Below are 16,362 nucleotides of genomic sequence, written 5' to 3' on the forward strand. Positions count from 1 at the left end.
TGATCGATTTGACGTTCAAAATTATGTATTTTTAAATTAAGAAGCGGATAAATAAAAAACAAAATTTACGAAAATTCACACACTGGCAGCAGTACAAAAAACAAAGCATGGAAACTCCAAAGTTTATAATACAAAATTGATATTGCACGCGATTTCGGCTAATGTAAAAACTTAAGATACATATTTGGATAGATTTTGGGAGCGAAATCAAGCCAAAGCATTAGGAATGATACTTTTTAAAATATATTATTTCAAAATGTCGGGCTTAAAATTAAGAATTCTTGGAACAAAATTCAAAATTGTTGTAAAATATTTACATGTTTTTGTCTTTTTATCCCAATGAATTGGGAAGCAAACCTAAAAGGTGTGAAGAGTTGAATGGCCAGTTAACAAAAGTCAAGATAATGTTATGATATTTACTTTCGTCTTACGTTCCATTTCCTCAATCGGTTATAGTCTCTTTCTCTATCTCTCTCTGTTAAGTAAATCTCAAAAGCTTGGCCTAGATAATAATTGAAGACAGAACTATAGCAGGTTTCTCATGTAGAGCAGCAGTTTACACAATTAGGACTTTCACACATAGACCTACAATGTAACACACATATTAATTATGAAATAAACCACAACAAAATAAAAATATACTGTGCAAGGAATATATCATTTGGATATTCATACGAAACTAGATGTATGTAAATTTTAAATAAACAATATATTGAACTAAAAATACCATACAAGATCGATTCAAAACATTTTGAACAAAATACATAAAATAAATACAAACATCTCAATGTACGTTTTCTTTTAGTAGAGGAAAAATTAAAAAAAAAAACCAAATGGAAATATCAAATGATTAAACTCAATCTAAACTCTTTGTTTCATACAGATATATACATAGTATGTCTATAAAATAAAAGCTTACGAGAATCGTACAAGAACAAAGTCAAATAGAAATTATTGAATGCTCTCTTTATAGAACAGAAAACTTAACTTATCCGTAAAACCGAATGCGTCCCAAATAGGATGCATAGATGTATGTAAAGCGATATTTTGTTTTATCTTTAAATGTTTCACTAAGGAAATAAAGACGAATGATGTATGTATATCAATAATATATCGCGACAAAATAAAATTCAATCTTCGTGTTTTTAATGGGTTACAAGCTTATTTCATTCATATTATTCAATCCATTAGAAAAATAGCCGTTTCTGGTGTTTGTTTTATCATTTTCAGATAGAAATTTATTGAGAATTCGAAAAATTCATTTGGCAATATTTAAAAACAATTGTAACATACTTATGAGATTGTGAAGGATTAAAGCTAAACCGGTCTATATCGACTGGTAAGTGGATGGATCACGTAGATAAGGCTGTAACATATAGATATTAAAAAGATCAATTTGCAAATTTAGAGGACGAGACATGTTAGAAGGTAAAGTAAATAGTATGTTGTTAAATTAAACACATAAATGTCTGTTCGAAATTTGTTATAAATGAAATGTTTGCGATTCGAAATGTATTTGAATAGAATATTAAAAGATAGTTCTATATGCACAAATTGGCCCTGGAAATAGATCAAAGCACATAATTTAAATCAAATATAAAGAAATATATATCAATTTCAAAAATATCATTTGATTGCGAAATAAACGGTTTGATATTGACCCAAAATGTAACGGAAATGGATTTCAATGGGAACTACAAAATACATGTAAATGTGTCGCACTTCTATACTTACCATCACATAGAGCGCATGGACTTCGTACTCATTGCCTGAAGAGTCTGCTGTAATTGAAACAAATTAAACGCCTTCCCGAACAACAAAAATAAAGAAACACAACTGTACTAATCCAATCTCAATGGACTTTGAAACTTCAAAACTGAATGTTCACACTGTCATTTGTTCCAAAAGTGTAATTAGAATATATGTATATGTTGCCATTTAATAAGCTGTACCGTATCAGAACATTTCTATTATAAAATAATATGTATATAAAGCTAAGTATGTGTAATACTCATTATTTTAATGGTAATATAAACCGCAGAGATCGCAAACAAATGATACCTTGAAACAACATTGTATATAGTATAGTATGATACTGATATTATAAATCGTGGAGATTCAAGTTTTATATTAAATATTTGAGCATAGAGAATAATTAAATATATCATTGCAAATGGTCTGAAGGTTAAAACGAGACGCTACTTTGGGGGCAGTACAGCGTTGAAAGGCGTTGAGGTTGGCTATTGGAATATATAGATTAAAGAGATATATAGATGTCACATATGTTTGTATGTACAAATACAGATACAGTAGAATAATATATATGTAAAATATTTCAGCAATATTACGAGTACATAATATATTGGTATGTGCATAAGTTATGGCAGTTAAATTATGTATAAACACAGATATTACAAGTAGATAGTAGATATGTATATTTCAAAATGTTTCAAGGCATAAGAGTATTGATAGACCTGCTACATACCCAACAATGAACGACAGCCATAATGAACAAAAGCAAAATCCCATCCCTAGGACACCGATCTCGATCTCGATACCGGTCCCGATCCCATCCAACTCAGCACCTCTGAAAATACGCTCAGAAACGATTTTCATATATGGCAAATAAGTTTTTCAAATAATAAAATATAATAAATAGAAACGCATAAGTTGCATACAATTTGTACGCATTGTGGTAATCAATTTTATAAATATAAATAGTATATATTATGTGTGTTTATTATTCAATGTATCGTCGTAGGCTGCTGCGAAAGAGATTATGAAATCTTGCGGCGTGCCCACTTTCTTATACAAGTATTCAATTAGAGAGGGTGCATATCATTTTCAGCTGTTGCAACATTAATATTTTTCATTAGGAGACATAAAACTTATTCTATTTATTGTAAATATAAATATATAGATTTATATAATTTCTTTATAATTGCAGACCTATGGTTTTTTCAATAATTATATATGTATATATTTATACATATATATATACGGTTTACGCTTTAAAATGTTTATGGTTTGTTTTGAATTGTAAGATTTGTGAGACATACACAATAACAACAGAAGATCTTACCAAGGTTCACACTCTCTTAATATTCTATCAAAATTGGTTATAATCATTATTATTATTGCATTATTATTAATTCAATTTTCATAAGGGGATTGATCAATTCAATATCAATTTTCTGTTACTCTTATGAACTGGTTTGAAGATGTCTGGATTTACTGAACCGCCTCTGAAAGTACATACATATAGGTATATATATATATAGAGGTTACATGTGCATTATGCGTATACATATATAGATGTTTAATGAAACTATTTGATACACATATAATAAATTTATACACCACAATTTATCATTTAAGTTCTTACCAAAACTATAGGTACAATGAGTTTAGGGATGAAAAAAGCATAAAAGAAAAAATAAATGAATATATCAAAATCAAAACAAAAACACAACACATATTGTCGGACAATATTGAAAAAGAGAGCGAGTGCAAGAGAGCATGCTATATAAGGTTGGGAGTCCCTTGTAGTTCTTCCTAAGCAGTTAACCAATCGGAACTGAAATCAAAATTATGTATTACAGCTAACAATAAACCATTTAGATGTGTCCTCAACTGAAATACGGAAACAAAACTTGATAAGTAAATGGCTATGAATTGCAAGTTTCAATCTCAATCGATATTATGTTGTATAATGATCATATTGTATACAGATCAACAAACCAGTATCATCATCCAAGAGGAAAGAGATAGTAAGTAAATCGCATAGTCCTAGGCATATTCAAGTTATACAGTGTGTAATTGGTAATTTTACAGGATGAAAAATCTTACCAGATCAGTTGGAACGTTGATCGTAGTATATTGCATTGTATAATATGTGTTTATATATAGTATTGGTAATTTGTATATCGGTTGTAGTATTATAACTAAGCTAAGTTGGTTAAAATGTATGTGAGAAACTTGTCGCGGTATCAAAAGGTTATTGTGTTTGAAAAATATTACGAGTACATCGACATACATACTACAAGTATATGTATATTATGCAGCATTTGTATTGTAGTAAATACTTTTTTCGTTTTTTTGTATATTTCTTGTTGTTTTTCAATAAACACACTCCCAACGTGGACATAGTTATGCGTATGTGTAATGCTTCTAATTTGCTAGTTGGCAGCTGACGGAACTTGCTCTCAAGATGCCTAAATTGACGACGAAAGAAATCGTATGGATGTTGTATATATATGGTATATGGTATGGTATATAATATATGCAATATATATATATATGTATTGTATAGTAATATAAGAAAATTGTTGCCATCATATGTATATCAACTGTGTATTACTCCAGGAGTTGTGTATTTGAACCTGGACAGCAACTGTAACTGTAATTGTAATTGCAAGCAGCAAATAGCATTTCATTTGTATTACTTTTGTTTTGATTTGCGTATGTGTTTTGTTGTTATTACGATTAAGTATTAGATTTAATTAATTTCAGGCAAATATTCACTTAAAAACTAGAGAAAATTATAAGTATGAAAAAACCCAATATAATTGGCATATAATTAATATATATGTATAAATATATATAGTAAATTTACAATTATGCAAAGCGAGACGCTTCAAGCTGCAAAGAGCGCGAATTGATTGATTGATTGACTGTTTAGTTTTATTTTTGTGTACATTCTTTCTGTTTTTTTGATTGAGGATTGGCTCGGCTCGGATCTCTTGACCGACGAAAGGCAGGCGCTCGTTGCTCTAATCTTCATCTTGCCCATCTCTCGTGTTTCGCGTTTGAATTATTTTTGCTAATTTAGTGGGAGGGGGATATAAAAGACAAAGGATAGTGGAACGATTCAAATGATTCACTGCAAAGAGTTTTACGCATGGTAAATAAGATATCGTTAGGATTACATACATACATCACAGGTAAGTAGATAATAAGTAAATACATAATAAATACATTATGATCAAAGAGATATAAATATAAATTATTGTAAATTCACCAAAAAAAAAAAAAAATCAGGCAATTAAAAGGTAAAGCAAAATGCAAAAATATTCAAGGAAATTCATTTGGCAATTCATCTGACAATTCATCTGATTGATAAGATTTACTTAATTCAGAAGTATTCTCAATGCGATGATCCATCTACTTACCAAGGCAAAGGCACCCACATCTAATCCAGTTCAATCCTTACAGCTCAATGTTTATCGTTCTTGTGCGACTTCTGTTGTTGCTGCTGCTGACCGGGTCCGCCTCCTGGGCCGCCGGGATATCCGCCATAGCCGCCACCCGGATAGCCACCGGGATAACCAGCTGGTGGACCACCGCCCTGACCACCGCCGCCGCCTGCACCACCGCCCTGGGGTTGTGGCGCCCCTTGTGGGTGACCCGCAGCAGCGGCTGCAGCATAATACTGTGAATATTGTGCATATTGGCTAGGAGTCATACCTTGGGCATAGCCACCGGCCGCTGCAGCAGCGGCTGCTGCAGCCGCTGCATTTGGCTGCTGTTGACCGGGATTCGGTCCGCCTTGGCTTGCGTTCGGTGCACTATTGCCGCCAGCCCCGGCTCCATTTTGCTATAATTGTCAAATGCAATTATTCTTAGCGGATTTAGATATATTGACTGTCTTACCTTGGCTTTCAGGGTTTTCTCAATGGCTTCTGCTTCCTCGATTTTACCCACACTGCGATAGTATTCCGCCCACTGTGCGCTGTAGTCAGCGCCTCCGGCTGCGCTTTGTTGCTGCTGTTGAGGTTGCGCCTGTTGTTGTGGTGTCTGTTGACTGGGACCCGAAGCACCGGTCGCCAGTTTAGCCTTCATTTGCTGCTCAATCATTTCAGCCTCACGATGACAGCCGATTTGTCTGCAATATGTTAAGAAATATATAAGAGCGCTGCATCGTCAATCGCTTCTATTGAAGTAACCTACTTGTAGTATTCGATCCATTGTGCGGAGTAGTCCTGACCACCAGCACCGGCTGCTGCGCCTGGCTGACCTTGACCTGCCATGGCCATCTGCTGTTGCTGTTGGGCAGAGGCTGGATCCCAGCCGCCTTGCTGACCATAGGCACCCCAGGGCTGTTGCTGCTGCTGTTGATAGGCGGCTGCTGCGGCGGCTGCATTGGGATCGCCACCCTGCATTTGGTTGCCATAGCCGCCTTGTTGTTGATTGTGGTGGGCATTGTTAGAGCCTCCACCACCGCCGCCGCCTCCGCTAATGGGCTTGCGTGAGATGACTGTCAGTTCCATATTGATCTTTTCGGATATCATTTGACGTGCAGCCTCAACCTGATCTGTGGTGCCCTTCGATTTGAAAAGCTTCTCGTTGGGCGGATTGCTGGCATTACGATCCATTTCTGTATGAGCTCCGGACTGCTGATTGATGAGCTTAATGGTCTCACCACCGCGGCCAATAACAATCTGCAGCATAGAATGCAAATACCAGTTTAGAGCAAAGCTATTATAATTGTGTTATTAAAAACTTACACCGCATTTAGAGGCGGGCACCAGAAACGTGATCTCCTCGCGACCACCTTGAGCATGATTCACGCCATAGCCATAACCATAGTTGGAGTTATTCGAATCTCCACCGGCTTGGCCACCGCCGCCTCCGCCATTGCTGCCATTACGATTCATTCCGTTGCGTTGCTAAGTATTAATTAGAGAAATATTTGTGTATTGTGTAAAACAGATGTAGATTACACTCCTGTCAATTACTGCACAAACAGAAATTTGCAGAGCAGTCAACTAGATTGACAACAGGTGAACTTTGCGTTGCTTACCATCACATTTTCAATGAGCCCATCAATTGTACGTTTGGCATCCTCAACCTGCTGTCGCGTGCCTTGGATGACACAACGGCGATCGCCCATCTCATCGTTCTTGCCCTGGATGAACTGCAGCTTGCATCCGCATTCTGTTTGAATTTTACGTATCATATCACCGCCCTTGCCGATCACAACACCAACGGCAATCTTGGGAACAAAGACCTCAACGCTTTCACCACCATTGCCATTGTTGAAGTTATTGAAACCCTGATCGGAGCCACCACCTCCACCACCGCTGCCGCCACCTCCGCCGCTGCGTCCGCCCTGCTGCTGCTGGGCAAGCGCATCCTTTTGCGCAATCAGATCTAAGACCATCTGTTTGGCATGTTCCACTTTCTGAGGCACACCCGAAATACGCAGTGGTTTAATGACCTCCTGATTGGGTCCATCCTGTATGATGATCATGCGTGCGCCCGTCTTTTCCTGCAGCTGCTTAATTGTGTCGCCTCCCTTGCCTATCACCAGACCCACCTTGGCGCCGGGTATCATAATCTCCTGATAAGGCGGATACCCTCCCGGCCCTGGTGGCGGCATATTGATAGTCAGCAGCACTTCACAGTTACCACTGCCACCATTGCGATTGGCCATTTGCTGCAGCATATCGCGCCCCTTGGTACAGCTCTCCCGTGTACCGCGCAACGTGATTACACGCTCCTGATCCTGCATCAGTTCCAATTTGGCTCCCGACTCAGCTTCCAGATGACTCAACGTGTCGCTCCCGTTGCGTCCGACAAATGCATTCACAATGCTCTCAGGCACTCGAACTTGCTCTTCGCACGTGGACGCTGGCCAGGCAGCCAGTCGAGCAGCCACCGCCGCTGCTTGAGCAATGGCTTGCGTCATATTCGCGCCACCGCCGCCGCCTCCTCCGCTGCCGCTGCTCATGTTCGAGTTGTTTTGGCCGTAGTCCGGACTGCCAAAGGACCGTTTGCAATCAGGCCCACTGTCGCCGTCGTCGTTATGTCGCTTAAAGTTGTTGCTTCCGCCGCCGCCTCCCGCACCGGATGGACCACCGCTATCACCACCACCTCCTTGTGACTGTTGCTGCTGATTTGGTTGAATTTTCGCGGCAATCTAGAAAGAGAGATAGAAACATAGACGGAAAAGTCACGTTATCCAGTTTTCACACTCTACCGATAATGGCGCCTTTTCTATTGGAAGCGGCTCGACTAGGGCTGCCTCTCTTCTTCTTACCTGCTTGGCACGCTGTATGGCAGCTGCCAATGCCTGCGATTGACTTAAACTCGCCTGCTGTGTCTGAAAATCACTCATCTCGCCGTTTACTAACTGTAATACAGTTCCAAATTAATTGTTTTTTGTGTTTTCTGATTAAAGAGCCGACGCCCGCTTTTGTATTTTGCAAAAAATGCCGACGAAAATTGGCGACGTGCAAAACTGGAAAACTCGATAACCAACAACTAACAAATTCACTATACGCCGCAAAAACTTCCGTTTTTCTTCTCTTTCACTTTACAAAAAAAAAAAACTATCTAGAATTTGATTTATGTTGCACACCACTCGTGCACAATATTTACAATTATTTAACGCTCACAATAAATGTTTTTACTACCGATTTCTTTTTTTTTCGGTGAAAATTATGCGCCCCAAAATGCGTACATAGGGATGCTAAGTTCTCAATACTTTTCTATAAATTTATCAACACTGCACAAGAATGAGGCTGTATTTTTTTTCGAATAACCAGCATGATATCGATCCATTCGATAGACATAAAGTATTCGTTCATTATTTGTGAATAGTAGAAAAAAGTTGATATTGGTTACTTAAATTGCTATAATATGCTTAAGAATGATAATTTGTTGTAACTGTTAAAACCTATTTAAAATCTGAAATGAACTGCGGACTAATTAAAATAATTGTGGAAGTAAAGTGTAAAGCAAATTTATTTAAATTCGATAACCCACTTGAATCAAAATAGCGCAGCTATGTAGGCATATCAACAGTACAGTTTTGTATTCGATAATCGGACGCATTCGATAATAATATAACTATAGTTGTGTATCAGTGGTCTGCAGCAAAACAGCTGGAGTTGATTTAGACCAAGATTACAAAATACAACTTCGCATTTTCTCAACGTACGTATGCAAATATAAAGAAAAATAACAAAAACTCATAAATGTAACATCCCACTTTCAGTGAACATTAAAGAATATAAATAACAATATGCCTGTTGACTGGTTTGGTTATGTATACGCTGCCACAGTTGCCGCTGGCGGCATTATGGGCTATGCTAAGGCTGGTGAGTTCATACATCATGCTAACTTGCACTTTGTCCTTATCGTGAATGTTTACTTCTGCTGCATAGGTTCTATACCCTCACTGGGAGCAGGTCTTGCCTTTGGCGCTCTATTGGGTTATGGCGCTCACATGAACTCCCAGAATCCACCTCGCCCTCTGTTGCAATTGGGAACGTCTTTGTTATTGGCTGGCATTATGGGAGCACGTTGGAATCGTTCGGGAAAACTCATGCCAGCTGGAGTTGTTTGCATGCTTTCTGTGGCTGCTCTGGTCAAGAACTTGGTACAAAATAATCGCTACTTGTTGCCAGTGCCTACCAAAGGTACTTAAAAAACGAAATGTGGAGAAAGTCTGGATTGCTTATTAACTTGCCGGAATATTCTAATAGGATATAAGAATATGTTCTCTCTATCTTTTTTTGAGAGTCTAAATGGTATGTGGGACTTACTATTATTACAAATAAAATGAGCAATGCTCTAACGATAAGATACGAGTAATGTTTAAATCTTTTTTATCAAGCTCTTGATATACGGGTTTCTATCAAACGAAAGCAGTAAGTTACTACTGAAATTAAATAATTTCAATTCCCGCTTCCTATAGGGTAGCAAATACATATGTATAATTATCACTTTGTTATATTAGGAAATTTAATGGGCAGATGGGTGCATATCCAACCCCATGATACACAATGTATGAATCTACGATTTGATAGCTTGTGTTCTCATTCACTGACAGGCATTAAAGCAAATACCCTAATATCATTAAATGAAAGTAATAACAATATACCTGTGGCGTTAGTGGCATATTTTGCTATACTAATGCTGGTGAATAGGTATAAGCTCTACACCGCTGGTATAGCTCTCGCATTTAGCTTTCTTTTGTGTTATAATACCCACTTGAATTCACAGAATCCCCCACGTCCACTGGGGGATCCAATATAAAACGGCAGTGTTATTATTATGAAAGACGATGAACTTGCCAATAATTTTCTTTATCAGCATCGCTCAAAATAACTGCAGAAAGCAATCGCTGCTTTTTCCAGTGAATACGAAAGGTGGACAGAAAATAATGTCTGAATTGCTCATTAACTTGATTGAATATTATGATATAATAGAGTAGAATTGTTGACGTAATTTGGAAAATTTAAATAGACTGTGAAACTTACTAATATTAGAATTATAATGAGCAATGATCTATCGATAATTTATCAGTAAAGTGTAAACCATTTTTTTATCAATCACTTGATACTTGGGTTCCTATGAAATGAATGCAAGTTGCTATCTACTTCATAATTTAATATTTGAATATTCAGTGAAATATCTATCCGTTCAATGAGGCTCTCAGATATTTCCTAACAACTTTTTGTAATAATTTTGTAATTGTTAGATTACTCTGACATTATAAATATAAATTGACCAAAAGTTAATTTGTTTGACGGGAGGCTTTCATTTTGTTTTCAAATATGTATATCAGGTATCTTATAATCTGCGGTTCCCTACCAAAGAAGTATAAACACATTACAGTTATGTATATAGATGTATGTATATATTTATTTTATGCATATTCTTAAATTATTTTTGTTGTGTGTGATAAATGTACAGTTTCACTTTATTTGATTTCCAGTTGTCTATATCTAGCACTTAGGTATTAATATTAAACTAGTATATACTTCTTAAGATGATAAGGCAATGCAATTTTTAAAATATTTTTTCGCATTAACAATGCACAACTTTTCTACATTTTAATACAACAATTTATGGAATTGTGAGTTTTTCTAGTAGGCAAAGTGCGGCTAGGTGAGTACATTTTGAATTTTTAACACCTTTTCAAGCAATTTTCTAAAAAAAAAGATAAATATTTTTAGTTAAGTATACAAATTATCTTTTATCACAATGGAAAATTGGAAATCTTTAGGAATAATTTATAGAAGTTGTTTATGTTTGATTTAATGCCGAAATGATTGTGTATGAACTTTTTACAGAAACAGATATTATATGTACAAAATAGTATTTGTTGTTGGTCTTTTTTGTTTTTTGGTTTTAAATTATACACTACATAATATATGTATGTACGATTGATTGTAATTAGCCATACTCAAATGGTTGTATGGAATCAAATGGGTTTTTAAACTTTGTTGGGTGCGTTTTTTGTGGTGTTTTTTTTTGTTTTGTTTTCTTTTTAACAAAAGTATATTAAATTAGTTGTGTCTAATACTAAAAACAAATCAATAATATTTATAATATTAATAATAAAAATAAAAATTCTATCTAAAAACACAATTTGTTTAACTGCAAATATGAATTTGTTCAAATTTCAATGGCAATAACCAAACCGACGTGTGCCAATTCCAAACGTTTCAGGGGGTTCTCCACTCCACTAGAACGGAAACAGCTTCCAGTTAACCACTACACGAAGACGCAAGAGACAAGAAAGGAAACAAAAGACACAATTAATACGGTGCATACAAATACTCTACATAATAAATGTTAGGCGTGCAAAGATGAGAAAATGTTTGCTTGTTTTTGGTTTTTTATGTTTTATGTATGTTTATAGCAATTTTGCAAAATGGCGACAGACGCCATCATTGTTTTGGGTGTGTGTATTCGCTAATAGTTGTGTTCCACATTCCATGCGTTTCCAATAGCCAAATTGTTTTTGGTTGCGTTTGTTTATTTTGCTGATATTTTGTTGCGCTATAGTTGAGTTTAGTATGCAAGAATGCGATTTATTTTTATTTTTTTGGTATTTTGTTTTTGTTGTTTAGTTGATTTTACGCCATGCCGTTTGCAATCTTATTCAAAGAGATATTTTTGGATCAAAGATGTACCTTAATGTCTACCGTTTGTATATGCTTTGATATTCTTTGATGTGTATGTATGTAAGAGTATGTGTGTATGCGTGTTTGTGGGTGGTATGTATTGTAATGTATTGCGAGTATGTTGTATGTGTGCTGTTTCAATGCCAATTTGTTTCTTCATTGGTTTCTTGATGGGTGTACAATGCAATATCGAAGGACAGGGCGAGAGCGTTAGAAATTTGCAGTTTGGAAAACGATGTTTCTATGTTTTTTTTTTTTTGTTTGGTTTTTTCAGCAATGGATTTTTGAGTACCGTATGGAATGAAATATCAATTGATTTCTGAACTGGTTTTCAAAATGAAATACATTATCGAGAATATTAAAATATGTGAATATAGGTTTGTTCTCCATTATAAAAAGATTAAAGTTCATATTGTAATTGTTCATGCTAAGAACTACATTATCAAGCACTACACTATGGAGCTGCTACAATGCAACCCATAAACTACAATTTTAAAAGTAAAAATGTTGCAGATGCTCAAAAGTACGAGTATGCAAAAGTCAGTCATGCGGCAAATGCTTAAAGTAAATTCAATAGTATTACAAACTAAATGGCCAATTACGAATGCGAATTGGTAAATCTATGTATGTAATAAATACCGATATTCCTCAATTACCGATTGATTAAATTATGTGTTTATGTTTTATTGTAGTATGTAATATAGCAGGCAGTTCAATACCACTAAATATATGTATATACGAACAAGCTCCCCTTTTATTTTTATTTTAGATAATACCTTGTACTTTGTAAGGCGAAGAAGCTTTTTTGTTGTATTTTAGACTACTTGAAAATAACTGTTGCTTGTTGCTTGTTGTTCTTACCGCACGCAGTAGCAAAAGAAAATCGAATCGCGAATCGAAATCGAATCAGACCATTTGGAGTTGGACGGAGGGGGGCGAAGGCGGGGTCAGTGTACAGTTATGTTTGTTTCGGTTACTGTATCTGTATCAGTAGTGTGTGTGTGTGTATATTTGTGTGTCTCTGTATGTGTTGCGGAACTACGACTGGTTCGTTGGTTGGTTTCTTGGTTGTTTGATTGGTTGGGTTTGGCTGTTGTCCTGTGTCTGTGTGTGTGTGTATGTGTGTTTGTTTGTTGGCTTGTGTGTGTGTGTGAGAGTATTTTTCAAGTAAAAGTAGTACTAGTTGTTGTAATAATGTGGCATGCGGCATGTTGCATGTGGCATGTGGCATGTTGTTGCTGTTTCCGCCTGTTTACATGACTCGTGTGCGGCGTATCAGTTTTTGTGTTTTAATTTTGGGTTTCTTGGGCGTCGCAGTGCCATTTGTTGACTGTTGTTGTTGTAGTTGTTGTTGTAGTTGTTGCTGTATGGCTGTTGTTATTGTTGTAGTTGTTGTTGTTGTGCTTGATTCATTATTGTCCAACACCGCTGGCAAATTGTTGGTATTATCGCCAATGTAATTTGTCACATATGATGGCGATGTCAATTGTTGCTGCTGTTGTTGTTGTAGTTGCTGTTGTTGTTGTTGTTGACTATAGTTATGACTATTGCTATTTATTTTATTACTACTCTTTTTGTTGGCTAAAATACTACTGCGATTTGGCGTACGTTTCAGAAATGAGCTGCCATCAAAGTTTTGCTGTGGTTGCTGTTGTTGTTGCTGATGTTGTTGCTGTTGCTGTTGTGTGTTGCTCGCTTTGCCCGCTGATGAGCTGACGGAGGTGGACACCGATGTTGTCGTGGCTGTTACAGCGCCGTCCAGTGTTGGTAAATGCAGTGCTTGTAATTTTTTAAAGTATGCATCAAACAGTGTTGTTGTTGCTTTCGATTTGGATGTGCTTGATGTTGTTGCTGTTGATGTTGCTGTGGCTGTTGCTGTTGGCGATGCTTTGGCTGTGGCGGCTGTAGCGGTTGCTGTGCTTGTTGTTGGTGTTGCCAATGGTTGTTGTTGTTGATGTTGTTGTTGTTGCAGTGTTGTCAAGTGTCTTGGTTGTTGTTGTTGTTGAATGAGAAACTTACGTTTTTGCCGCTCAATTGCTTCATTGATCTCAATGCCGGCATTGGCCTCGTTCTCCTCATCAACTTGTTGTTGCTGTTGTTGTTGCTGCTGTTGCTGTTGCTGTCGCTTATTGTTCACTTCCCCTCCGTTGTTGTTGTTTTGTTCTTTAGTGTTGGTGTTGCCGCTGTTGTTGCTGTTGGTGGTGGCACTATAATTTGTAATTTGTTTTTGTACCAAGGGAATTGAAAAATGTTCATTGGTCACTACTTGGGACTGTTGTGGTTGTAGTTGATGATGTTGTTGTTGTATATGTTGTTGTTGTTGTTGTTGATGTTGTTCTTGTGGTTGTTGTTGTGTTTGTAGCAAGTGAAAATAGTATTCGAGTTGTTTGCGCAATTCGTGTGTATAAAATTGGAATATATTTGGTGTTTGTGTTGTTGTTGTTGTTGTTCTAGGTGTTGTTGTTGTTGTTGTGTGGTGTGAGCTGCTGCCGCTGCTGCTGCTGCTGCTGACACTGCTGCTGGTGTATGTTTTGACCACAACTTGACCATTTGCTGGCCACTGTGCGTGCGTGTTGCTTAATGCCGAATTCTCGTAGTTGTCAGTGTTGTAAAGTCGCCGCAAATATTCAAATGTCTTTGGTCTTTTCGTAGTTGTTGTTGTTGTTGTTGTTGTCGTGGTCTCAATCACAGCTTCAGCAGCCGCAGCCGCAGCTGAGCTTTGCTGTATGTTATTGTCCTGCTGATTGATATCCAGCTCCTCACTGCTGTTGATGCCATCGTTCTGGTCATCATCGCGCTCATCTTCGCGCTCATCTTCATCTTCATTCTCATCGTCTTCTTGGGACTCTGTCTCCTCACTGCTGCTCTCAACGTCTTCGGCTGCCGTTTCAGAGCTTGCATCGTTTTTCTGGCTGATTTTACTAAATAATTTCAATTTGCAATTTGCAATTTGCAATTTCATATTGCAGTTGTTTGTTGTTGTTGTTGTGTTTGTTTTGTGTTTTAGTTACAAATATATTTAGGTGTTGTTGGTTGTTGTTGTTGTGGTTGTGGTTGTTGTTGATATTTGTAAAGGTGTAAAAGGTTTTGCATATATTAAAATATGATTTCTGTGTTGTGTCTCACAAGATACTCAAGAAATACTATCGTACACTTAACTTACTCAACCAACTACAAAGTGACAGTCTCTAAGCTAGCGAATCGTACTTACTTGTATACTAAACGATAATTGTTGCCATAGTCCGGTATTATGTTCGACGGCAGCGGCGTGCAGCGACCATCCAGGCAATGCTAAATCCCCAAATTGTTCGAATTGCAGTCAAAGTTTGAGGAATAGAATGAAAGTTCTATACTTACGTAACCATTACCACAGGCGGAGCCCTCTGCTGCCGGTCTGTAGGCAACGCAGTAGCCAGTCTGAGCATCGAAGCAGAAGAGCTGAGCGCAGACACGTTCATCCTTGAAGCAGGCATAGGTGCCACGATCCCGACGACACTGTGCGTCCAGTGAGAGCAAAGTGCCGGGCAGCGAACGACCCAAGGCGCTGTCCTCATGCGGTGCATTGTGCAGACAGGTGGCGGTGTCTCCACTAGAAGAGAGATGAATGTGAAGTAGAGTCTTGAGAGGAATCTCAGCTCAATTGACACTCACTTGAGGAAGTGGTGGAAGCTCTGCACGGTGCAGGCGGACCAACGGAAGCCGCGTTCCGTGTGACGCAAATCGGACATGATATAGCCATCCTCCCAGCGACAGCGCTGAGCACCCGGTCCGCCAAGGTAACTGGGTGGTGGTGAGCCATCGTGCACGGCGCCCAAACTAGACGAAGAGAGAGAAGGAGAGGGAGAGAGAGGTAGGTGTTTTGATTGAGTTGCGAGCAGTATCAGCAAAATGTTAATTGATTAATTGCACGTCGAATGATGTCAAACGGAAATGCAAACGAGTTTTCCAACTTCAGACGTGCGACGGAAATTAATCAAGTAATGTTTTTTTCGTTTTTTTTCAATGCACAGTTGGCACTACATAAAATGCAAAACAGAAATAAAATAATGCCAGGTTATGCAGATGCAGATGTAGATGAGTGAAAGGAAGTTTTCGCTTGGCGTTGCCCTGAAGTGTACTTACAGATGTCCCACCTCGTGGGCGGCGACAATGATGCCGCTGAAGCCGCCGGTGTCCTCGATGATGGCCACGCTGTTCACCTTCTCCAGACGCTTGTTAACCACGCAGGCGCCGCCAACGTAGGCAAAGCCTGTGGGCCACATTCGTGGTATGGCGAAAACAGAAAATTAGGCAATTTAGTTTGGTTGGCCAACAGGAAGTTGACAATTTTCAACTATTACTATGTGATAGTTAGTTAGTATACTAGTTGTAGTTGCAGTTGCAGTTGTTGTTGTTGTTGTACTTGTCGCTACTTGTTGTCGCAGTTATTAAATAAAACATA

General features: G+C 37.7%; 3 protein-coding genes across 18 annotated transcripts in view; 1 reads left to right on the plus strand and 2 right to left on the minus strand.

Moving 5' to 3' along the window:
• Nucleotides 1-18: 18 nt before the first annotated feature.
• LOC133841099 (far upstream element-binding protein 2) lies at nt 19-8,480 on the minus strand. Of its 7 annotated transcripts, XM_062273393.1 has the most exons (8): nt 7,982-8,480; nt 6,803-7,921; nt 6,507-6,668; nt 5,950-6,440; nt 5,653-5,884; nt 5,467-5,596; nt 5,172-5,418; nt 4,549-4,882 (listed from the first exon to the last, which is right to left on the minus strand). In XM_062273393.1, the coding sequence occupies exons 1-7, from the start codon at nt 8,117-8,119 to the stop codon at nt 5,216-5,218; spliced, it is 2,475 nt and encodes an 824-aa protein (XP_062129377.1). In that variant the 5' UTR covers nt 8,120-8,480; the 3' UTR covers nt 4,549-4,882; nt 5,172-5,215. The 7 variants fall into 7 exon arrangements, with proteins under 7 accessions (XP_062129376.1, XP_062129372.1, XP_062129377.1 ...); XM_062273392.1 differs by lacking the exon at nt 4,549-4,882 and adding an exon at nt 19-3,245 and having other exon boundaries at nt 5,172-5,596; nt 7,982-8,479; XM_062273388.1 differs by lacking the exon at nt 4,549-4,882 and adding an exon at nt 19-4,214 and having other exon boundaries at nt 5,172-5,596; nt 7,982-8,479.
• A 324-nt stretch (nt 8,481-8,804) lies between these two features.
• Nucleotides 8,805-9,593, plus strand: LOC133841110 (transmembrane protein 14 homolog). Of its 2 annotated transcripts, none has more exons than XM_062273407.1 (3): nt 8,805-8,944; nt 9,002-9,104; nt 9,171-9,593. In XM_062273407.1, the coding sequence occupies exons 2-3, from the start codon at nt 9,029-9,031 to the stop codon at nt 9,431-9,433; spliced, it is 339 nt and encodes a 112-aa protein (XP_062129391.1). In that variant the 5' UTR covers nt 8,805-8,944; nt 9,002-9,028; the 3' UTR covers nt 9,434-9,593. The 2 variants fall into 2 exon arrangements, with proteins under 2 accessions (XP_062129391.1, XP_062129390.1); XM_062273406.1 differs by having other exon boundaries at nt 8,824-8,940.
• A 1,351-nt stretch (nt 9,594-10,944) lies between these two features.
• LOC133841097 (A disintegrin and metalloproteinase with thrombospondin motifs like) overlaps nt 10,945-16,362 on the minus strand; it is a 57,623-nt gene continuing 52,205 nt past the window's right edge. For 2 of the 9 annotated variants that reach the window (XM_062273384.1, XM_062273383.1), the window contains exons 10-15: nt 16,044-16,170; nt 15,573-15,737; nt 15,279-15,510; nt 15,133-15,212; nt 13,941-14,842; nt 10,945-11,508 (exon numbers count right to left, since the gene is read on the minus strand). In XM_062273384.1, coding sequence (XP_062129368.1) covers nt 11,480-11,508; nt 13,941-14,842; nt 15,133-15,212; nt 15,279-15,510; nt 15,573-15,737; nt 16,044-16,170 — 1,535 coding nt within the window. In that variant the 3' untranslated portion in view covers nt 10,945-11,479. Of the gene's footprint in view, nt 11,509-13,062; nt 14,843-15,132; nt 15,213-15,278; nt 15,511-15,572; nt 15,738-16,043; nt 16,171-16,362 lie in introns of those variants that run through there. The other 7 variants (XM_062273377.1, XM_062273376.1, XM_062273381.1 and 4 more) reach the window with 5 other exon arrangements.

Source organism: Drosophila sulfurigaster, chromosome 3 (genome assembly GCF_023558435.1).
Source record: "Drosophila sulfurigaster albostrigata strain 15112-1811.04 chromosome 3, ASM2355843v2, whole genome shotgun sequence".
Taxonomy (NCBI): domain Eukaryota; kingdom Metazoa; phylum Arthropoda; class Insecta; order Diptera; family Drosophilidae; genus Drosophila; species Drosophila sulfurigaster.

What these genes read in the sequence shown, in the direction of transcription:
- LOC133841099 (XM_062273392.1), bottom strand. Translation starts at nt 8,119, where the DNA reads ATGAGTGATTTTCAGACACAGCAGGCGAGTTTAAGTCAATCGCAGGCA. An exon ending in TAGAAAAGGCGCCATTATCG is followed by an intron (nt 7,922 to 7,981) that starts GTAGAGTGTGAA and finishes CTCTCTTTCTAG; the next exon opens with ATTGCCGCGAAAATTCAACC. An exon ending in TGCCCGCCTCTAAATGCGGT is followed by an intron (nt 6,441 to 6,506) that starts GTAAGTTTTTAA and finishes TCTATGCTGCAG; the next exon opens with ATTGTTATTGGCCGCGGTGG.
- LOC133841110 (XM_062273407.1), top strand. Translation starts at nt 9,029, where the DNA reads ATGCCTGTTGACTGGTTTGGTTATGTATACGCTGCCACAGTTGCCGCT. An exon ending in TATGGGCTATGCTAAGGCTG is followed by an intron (nt 9,105 to 9,170) that starts GTGAGTTCATAC and finishes TCTGCTGCATAG; the next exon opens with GTTCTATACCCTCACTGGGA.